The 9,481-nt window shown below is 38.1% G+C and overlaps 1 protein-coding gene across 5 annotated transcripts in view; it reads right to left on the bottom strand.

The window, feature by feature from the left end:
* Positions 1–336: 336 nt before the first annotated feature.
* The window catches only part of PDGFRA (platelet derived growth factor receptor alpha), a 66,772-nt gene continuing 57,627 nt past the window's right edge, over positions 337–9,481 (bottom strand). For all 5 annotated transcript variants that reach the window (XM_073001253.2, XM_078394676.1, XM_073001251.2 and 2 more), the window contains 3 exons: positions 8,906–9,011; positions 6,865–7,100; positions 337–4,785 (listed from right to left, as the gene is read on the bottom strand). In XM_073001253.2, the coding sequence (XP_072857354.2) occupies positions 4,638–4,785; positions 6,865–7,100; positions 8,906–9,011 (490 nt within the window). In that variant the 3' untranslated portion in view covers positions 337–4,637. The remainder of the gene's footprint in view (positions 4,786–6,864; positions 7,101–8,905; positions 9,012–9,481) is intronic.

Genomic DNA, 9,481 nt, shown 5'->3' with positions numbered 1-9,481 from the left:
TGTGTGTGTGTGTTTTGTTTGTTTTTCAGCCCCATTGCATTCCAATGGGGCTGGCTGTGGGTTGTTTTTTGGGGTATTTTTTTAATACTGGAACGGATTAATTGCATTCCAGTGCATTCCTATGGGAAATGGTGCTTTGATTTACGACCATTTCGAGTTACGTCCATCTTCTGGAACGGATTATGGTCGTAAGTCGAGGCACCACTATACTGTCTTTGAAATGGAATCAGTCAGAAACTACCTTTCAAAAATAACAAACAAACTGAACTGCCTGTGTTAGGGCTGCGTGGAATAAAATAGCTTGCTTGGAGTAAAAGTAAAAACCTCCTCAGTATCTTTAAATTATATAACATTTATTGAAATATAAAGATCTTAATTTACATGTTTTTTTAAAGACAAAAAAATAAGAACAGGGGCATTTGTACTACATTTTGTACCTATGAGCAATCACTCTAGCTTGTTCTTTTTAATCATATCACAATACCATCATTCTTGAAATGCTTATGCGTTTTTCTTTATTATTCTAAAATATAAATTTTGGACATTTAAAAGTGCAACAGTTAGCGTGCCTGTGGAGTATATCACAGTAAAAAAAAATATAAACAAAGGCAGTGATACAGCTTGTCATAAATGTTTTGGCAGTACTCCTCAAAATCGATATAAAATACATATATACATATTGATGTATAACATCACCTTATCTTATGTCCCTCATTATACCATAGGACTGTTTTGTACATTTGCAGACCACATTTTAAGGAATTGAGCTGGCCTTTCAAAATGGGAAAGTCATGTTTCACAGGCAAAGTTTGATTGTCACTATACAAATATGGACCAGACAAAAACTGGATGTTTGTTTTCTGCAGGCTTTTCAAAATTGAGCCACAAAAGGGAAAAAGTAATGAAGATTATGATCTGTCACTAGAGTACTAACACCCAGGTGTTTGTTTTTCTGTTTCTGAGCTAGCTTTGAAAGACTAACAGTGCAGTCCTATCCATGTCAACTGAAAATTAAGTACCACTGAATTAAATGGGTTTTATTTTCAGGTAAGTTGGTATAGGATTGCAGTCTTAGCCCAAGAGATACCTCCTATGTTAAAGTATTTTCTTCACACATTTCTCCAACATGCAGTCCATTGCGGTTCCAGGAACTGTCATTTTCATAAGACTGTAAATCCAGCTGTTAACTTTGGTCCGTGCCTAGAGCTTGGTCCCAATCCAGCTAAAGTTACATTGCCAAAATATGTTGGGAAGGACTAGCATGAGGCAGCAAATAGAAATAATCATTCATTCTATGCAGAACAGAAATAAACATAGGTATAGGTGGACAATGCAATGTAAGCAACATTATCAATGCACATTAAAAGCAAGCTACACATATTTGAGATTACCATAGGTAGAGGATGAAGACAACAAGAAGAGGAGACAAGGGAAGAACACTTTGTCTTCGTTAGCGCCTGGTCTGCAAAACAGAAGACCTGGACCTTGTGCAGTAATGCATGGAGAGTCAACTGACAAACACACATGTGAGGGGGGCCTTTGTGGCCCCTCCCCAACCATTACAGTGGCTGGTTTGTCAAGAATGGGGCTTGATCTGGCAGATAGAGTGTCAGTACTGAACACATCACATTGAATATATTCGCGAAGGCTTTCACGGCCGGGATCTAATGGTTGTTGTGGGTTTTTTGGGCTCTTTCGCTGTGTTCTGAAGGTTGTTCTTCCTAACGTTTCGCCAATCTCTGTGGCCAGCATCTTCAGAGGACAGCACTCTAAACAACCTTCAGAACACAGCCAAAGAGCCCGAAAAACCCACAACAACCAAAACATCGCATTGAATTTATTAGTTTTGCCTATATAGTTCTACGCCTTGTTTCATACTCCGACGAAAATCCAAAAGTCACAACAAGAGTAGGCCCATTGAATCAATAGAACCTATGGAGGAGTCGGTGAACTACATCCCCACTGAGTCAATGTGGCTACTTCGGTTGTGAGTTACTCCTCGATTTCAGCCATTGTGTTCTAGTGTTCAAAATCACAGTGAATTATTTACCACAGAATGTACTTTGTGTACAAGCCTGCGACAATGAAGAACATTCAGATCCCATCATTTCCAATGGGGGAGAGAAATGTGAATGCTTGCCGGTAACTATCTCCCAAGGAAATCAATGAAATCTCTGGGAAGATCTGTGTTTGAGGGTGGAAAAAACTGAGTTTTTACTAATTCATTCCTGCAACATATCACTTGACACTAAACAATGGTTGACACTAAGGTGTATGTAATTATTCACCAAATCATTACCAGTCCAATGTTGATGTGCATTGCACTTTTTTTTTCCAGTCCTTTCAGTTGCTCATGAACAGTTCTGGTGTGCCCAGTAATATTGACTACTCTGAAGCTTAGCACCAACAGAGCCAGTGCTCCATCACATGCTATGGTTATGCATTAGTCCTCTATCAATCATATTAGTAATTTATGGAGCCTCTGCTGTAACCATAGGCACATCTATGAATTTGTTATAAAACATTTCATGTTGCTCAAACTGGTCATCCACCCCAAAACAATTGCTACTATTCACTATTCTTACTGGTACTGAGTGACCATTAATTTTGCAGGAAATCCTGGACAAGTTCATATGGGGCCAGATTGTATAATACTAACTTAATGCCAGGCCTCAGATCTAGCATCTGATTCCAGTACCAAGTCTCAGTCTTGGTATATTTATAGTTTTTAAATAGCCTCTGAGAATGGGTCAAGTTCCTTTCCCTTCATCACTGAGCATCTACACTTCATTGCATGCATATTTAGGCTTAAGGAACATGGCTTTCAGAGCGAATGAGTCAATGAGTCATAACTTTTAAGTAAGTTAGCCTTCTGACATTGCTCTTTATAGAAATTAAGTACTGAATTTATAAGATCACAGTATCCCTTTTTGTGCACCATTATCTCCCAGTCCCTACATTTCATAGACAGATTCCAGTTCATGATTTCCACAGACACCAGGACAAAATCACAGCCTAAGGCTGCAGTACACATCCGGAGATGAGTTTTACTGAACTGAGTAGACATGTATAGCATTGCACTTTAAATCATAAAACAATTTTAACACAGTTACACTAATATTTGTGTAAGGAATGCAAATTAAAGAAGGTTTTATATCGCACACTCTTGTTTGAGAATGCCCCAAAGAAAAAAACAATGTTCCCCCAGGCCATTTTGCGCATTACAAAGACAGGCTTCTGTCATTCACAATAAGGAGGTGTGGCCCATTATTTGTTTTAAATGTGCATATGCCACCACCCTGCCCCAAAGTGTAATGCATGGAAAGGCTTCTACAGTTCCTTTGCGCCTGATTCAGTGCCTATTGGACTGGTTGTAAAAGACTGGTGCTTGACCACTTTGTGATGACATCATGATTCAATTATGCTTCTCTTAAAAGTTAATGCTAAACTAGAACCTTTCTTTTTATGTGTGCAAAAATGGCTACATACTTAATTGGAAATCGCAGGCCCCGAAAGAAGCTTTTTCAGAAAGAGCATTTGGTGCATCAAATCAATTAGTCACATGTAAACCCAAAACAAACTTTCAGATGTGCAATGCCTTGATTAGCCAGACACATCTATTGTACAATAACTTGAGAAACCTGATTGCAAAGAAAGGTTTGAAAATAGACTTCAGAAGTTAAAGAGTTCTGCAGAATCAAAGGAGGTTTCACCAGCATATCAATCCATTGTATTAGGAAAGCTACACCACTAAGGATGGAAAATTACTACTGGATACCTTAGGGATATGTTAGCTCATCCTACTTCCTAAACTAGTTTTAATTTACCAAAATCGTTAACAGTCAATAGAATAGCTCTTTTGTTTAAATGTTTAAGTCCTAAAATATTTTAGTTCATTAGTAAACTTTTTAAGTACTGTGTTTTTAATGAAGGACAAGGAGTAGTTATAAACTATACGTAGTAATACTGAGAACAGTAGTAATAGGTAAACAACTATTCCTCTATGGTTATGAAGAGTCTCGTTTCTTTTACTAAGCTATTGTATAAGATTTGGAAATTATTATCATTCCCTTTTCTTTGCATTAGCTGCAAAAGTAAAAGATTACCTAGTATGAATCCCTTTGAGTTTCAAAAGTGGTTAAAAATGTACTTCATCTTCTCATATTGCCGTTCAACAGCAGCTTATAATGAGACTTGAATGAAGAAAATATGCAGAAGTCTTGAGTGGTCTTCTTTTAGAAAGGCAGACTCCACAAAATACCCTGGTAAAAACAGGTATTTATAAAATAACATTGGGAATGTTTCACCATGTTGGAAATGTTATCCATCTGAGTTGTGAATGCCCTTGAAACACAAATCGGACCAGTCATGGCATTTTCCTTTGTCCACATGTCTACGGAAAACTGCAAGCAATACTGAGATGCTACCAATACACTTAAAAGCTGGTTTCCAAATGTCTTGTTATTTACAAACCAGGTGAGATTCCAATGCTCCGTATTGGGACACGTGGCGTTTCCAGTCTTTATGGTCTGTTTTAAAGTGGTTTTCCTTATAGAATCAAAAGTCAATGAGCTGTATGTGGAGATTCCCCTTTCACTTCAAATAAGCTCAAACAATGGTTACTACATCCTTCAGAGTTACAGGAAGCTGTCCTCCACCAGTTCTGAGGAATCCATTCCAATGTCATCAATAATATCAATGTCGTCAATGGTCTCATCTTCTCGCTTGACAAATGTAGAACTGCTGGAACCAGTTTCAATGGCACTTTCTTCGGATGTCTGGGAACTGGAATAAGTCAACAGAGGGAAACAGGCAGGTGTAAGAGCACTCTGAAAATCACCCATGCTATTTACTTATAGAGGAAACAGACTCCTTCCCTAAGAATTCACCAGAGGTTTTACAGAGCTTCTAGTTGTGCTTGTAGAACAGAACCAGGCAATATGTGGTCCTTGAGAAGTTATTGGACTCTAATGCCCATCATCCCACACTACCAATTATGACGTAATAATATTAGATTGAAAGGAATTCTGGATTTGGGCTCCAAAGAGAAGGACTTAAATGAACTAGCCCTAGCCTGGCTGAAAAAGACGGCACCAAAAATAGACTGGCCTGTTTATGATTTGGATAAAATAATAGAGTTGGTTCAAGACGCAGAGGAAAGCCTCACCATATTCTGATTAGATGTTCAAGCCTTAGGGAAAAAAGAGGAACTGATGAAAATCTTAAGAGAGAATCCAGGGAATTTGGTATTTGAGGGGAACCCAATCCATGTGTTTAATTATTATTGTCATGAAACTATGGTATTTAGAAGACAAATGCGGGTTATTACCTCTATCCTTCAAAAAAAGTGTCAAATATAGTTGGGGTTACCCAGTGTTTTTAAAGGTGCATTACAATGGAAAATTTCATAAGGTTACATCAGTCCCAATAGCTTTGGATCTTTTAAAGGACTTTGGAATTTTAATAAAAGAAGAGTGGGAAGAGCAAATGAAGATGGTGGAAAGCCTAGGGCAAAGTCAGGAGTCGATGAAGAGGAAGGGATGGAGCGAGACTTGATTGACGGTGATAAGGAAAAAGAAGAACAAGAAGGGTAAGGAAGAAAGAATTGAGACTATATTGTTTAAAGAAAAAATTGGAGAAGAGATTAAAATGATTACTTTCCTTAAAATATGTTAGAAAATTGGAAAAAGTTTAGAGGTTTATTGAGCCCACCGATCTCGCCTTTATCCCAGGCGGTGGATTTAAAGAATTTTCCAGAAAATCTTTTAAAAATAAAGGGATAAATAGGATAAAAGACTGGATGGAGAAGATGAGAGATAAAGGAAATATAAAAGAGATTTTGGGAGGAGATGGGATTTCTTGGTTTAATATGATTCAAATAGAAAGATGGACACAGGAATGGAATAGTAAGGAAGGGAGAGGTAGAAAAATGACAAAATTTGAAGAGATTATTGAAAAAAGATTTAAATTAGCGGAAAAGACAGAGAGAAAGGGAACTAAGTCAAATATATAAATTATTAATTCAGGCCGAACAGGATACACAAGGATTAAAAACACAGTGGCAATATGATTTGGATAAAGAAGTAATAGGAGAAGAATGGGATAAAATGTGAGACCAAAGAATTATGAAGAACATGTCTGTAAGGATAAAAGAAAAATTTTATAAGGTAATATGGAGGTGGTATTTAACGCCAAGAAAACTAAATATAATAATTAAAAATGTATCATCACTATGATGGAGGTGTAAGCAAGAGAAGGGGACGTATATACATATGTGGTGGTCATGTGAAGTAAGAAAGCAAGAATGGAAACAAATTTTTAAAGAAATAAGGGAAATAACTGGATTAAATATTCAAATATCCCCATCAATGGCTTTATTGAATTTAATCAAGAAGGATCAATTGTTGAAAGAAAATAAAGATTTAATAGTAATAATGATTACGGCAGCAAGGTTAATTTTTGCAAGAAACTGGATAAACGATAACCAACTCAATTTAGAGGAATGGCATAGAGAACTATGGGATATGGCAATTAATGATAAACAAATGTGATATGAAAATAAGAAGAGGCCTATCAAAAAAATAATGATTTTAAGAAAATATGGAGTGTATTCTTGGAATATGTATTTTGGAGAGGGAAGGAGTATACACTGAGGGAGGAAACAATGAAGTTTTGGAGAGAAAATGGACTGAATGAAATTTAAAATTTTATTAATGCTAGCCCTGAGGGTGACGGTGGCACTGATGTATTATGTAATTGTATTTTATTGTGCTGTTAGGTTTATGTTGTTTAGATCGGATATTTAATAAATTTATTTTTAAAAATATATATTGTAAATAAATAAATAAATTACAGAGGGTTTACCTGTGCCTGTTCCTTTTTCCAAGTTCATCTTCAGAGACAGGGTCAATATCTGGCAGGGGGATTATGTAGCCACTGTCAGCACTGAGTCTTTGTTCATCAAATCCACTCTCTCTGTCCTTCAGTTTGTCCTCATTCTTGTAAGTGACTCCAATGTAGGTGTTGTCACAGTCAGCTCTCATGCGTGTGACAGCAGGGTGGTCACTCTTCAGGAAGTCTAAGTGAATCCTCTCGTAACTCTGAAAAATATTGATTTAGCAGACTTGGCTCAGCTGACTTGTGACTGCATCCCACCCCTAGTACTGTCTTGCACTTTTTCTTTATAAAAGCTAGTATGGTGCTACCGTAAGATTCCTTTCAGGGTGCATGGGTTGGACTTCAAAGCTATGGTGCCTGTTGCCACCATCTGTGAGGGAGAGGAAGGACAAGTCAGGGAGTGACCAAGAAAATATTAAGTCCTCGGTATGCTAGATTTTATCTCCAGAAGTTTTAAAGAGACTGGTCTGTTTTCTGTTGTGCATGTATATCACTGTTTTAAAAAAACAAACAAAACAAAAAAACACCACCCTTCATATGATTGGTGGGATTCTATCTTTAAAGATGAAGAATTGTCAGTCACTAATAGCACTAACCAATAGTTAGTAGGAATTTTACACTTTCTGCTCTGTGAATTCCTGCACTTCTGCTACACAACTAGAGGGATTTAATCCAAATTCAAAATTCTGCAACAGTTTCACAATGTTAAGGAAAATGGGATTACTATCCACTACACCATGCTGGGTAATCTTATTAGCATAATTTATTATAGTGGATGTTTCTAGTTTCTTTTGGCTTTTAGTCTGTCTTTAACTCGAACTCGAACTGTACTGGCAGCCATGGCAGTTCTTTCAGAACCAGTGTCATATGGGCTACTGCACATTGCACTCATTGCACAACCCATGTTGTCTCCAAGGACAGCCCTATGTAAATTGCATTATAGTAGTCTAATACATAAACTATGATAGCCAGGTTGTCCCTGTCCAGAAATGGTCGCAACTGGCAGGCTAACTGAAGATGGCCCTAGGAAACTGGTTATCTACCTAATTCCTGAACCACCAGGCCATAGAGCCTCCATCAGCTTCAGTTTATTGGCTCTATTCCATCCTGTTACAGCCATTGCACCTGTCTTTGTGTGCATTCTGTGATGCTGTCCTGGTCTAAGCCACCATATTTCTTTATGATACTATATATTTGTGTGCAATTACAATTTCACAGGAACATGGGGGCCAGGACTAGACTCCTACTAGCCGCTATAACCAGTAGCTGTGCAGACCAGGTAACATTCACCATGTTTATTTGGCCCAAGCCCAGACAAACTGTAAAAAAATATTCCTGTGAAATTTAGTTACTAGGCAAGTTGATTTTATTCTGTATTGGTATCTAGCTTCTAACCCAGGCAAGAGATAAGAAAAAGGATGCCTGGAATCCATACAGATCCATACCACCAGTTTATCTAGCCCTTTATTGTCTCTGCTCTAAGGCGTCGGCAGTGGTTTTATCCAGGAACATGGGAAGCTGCCCTGTACTGAGTCAGTCCCTTGCTCATCTAGCCAAGTCTTGTCAGCACAAACTGGACAGGACCTCTCCATGGCTTCAGGCAGGAATCTTATCTTGAGATTCTCAGCCCTGTGTGTGAAATCTTTTGAATCTGAGATGCTAGGACTCGAAGTAAGGAAGATGGATAGCTCAGCATAATCACTGTAGGCCCTCATGCTGCTTGGAAGCTGGCTCTAGGGAACCTCTGCATTCTGCCAAGCCATTGGGGGTGTGCATGAGGAAAAAGAAGTACACCAACCCACTTCCGCTGACATAAGCAGTTATCTCAGGGAAGGCACCTTTCTGGAACCTCACCTGTGTCTCTACCTTTTGACCATTCTCTACAATGTCATTTCAAATCAACTTACAACTCACTCCACTTTAGATCTAAAGCTCACTAACACAACTGAGGAACCTCTTCTGAGATCTCTCCTTCATTTTTTACCCTCCAGTATTTAAAAAGACAAACCTTCTTGTATTCTCCAGGCAACAGATTTTCAACTATTTCACTCAAGTGGTAAAAAGAAGGCCTTTTCTCAGGTTCACTGTTCCAGCATTTCACCATGATGTCATATCTGTGAACAGGGAGTGGGGGAATGGTTTAAGCACCTGCAGTTTGGACATTTTGTAAGGGAATTAATGACAGAATACAGGGTGGAGACAACCATAACAGAAAAGGGGAGCACTGAACGCTGTGTCACTCTCAGACATAGGGCACGCTCAGTTTTATTTCTGTGACAATAAATGTGCATCCCGGTGAACGAAACATGATTCACTATTGCTCTATCCCCCATGCTTTATGTAAGCTGTCCAAAATGCTTAATTCTTAGAAGAGTGAAATGAGCATTTATATGTTTGTTTGTTCATTTGTCACCTTAAAAGATAAGTTTTCTTAAAACGCAAACAAACTGTGGAGAAATCCCATCAGCATCCTTCACAGGTGGCTCTACCATAAACTTGTAGAACACTCCATAAGTCAGCTCTTTATCCCAGTTTGGGATATTTTTGGATTGCATACTGAAAGGACTTGAGTCCAAGTATGCAG

The sequence above is a fragment of the Pogona vitticeps genome, chromosome 5, assembly GCF_051106095.1.
Source record: "Pogona vitticeps strain Pit_001003342236 chromosome 5, PviZW2.1, whole genome shotgun sequence".
In the NCBI taxonomy this organism is placed as follows: Eukaryota; Metazoa; Chordata; class Lepidosauria; order Squamata; family Agamidae; genus Pogona; species Pogona vitticeps.
This window is presented reverse-complemented; position numbering and strand designations above follow the sequence as displayed.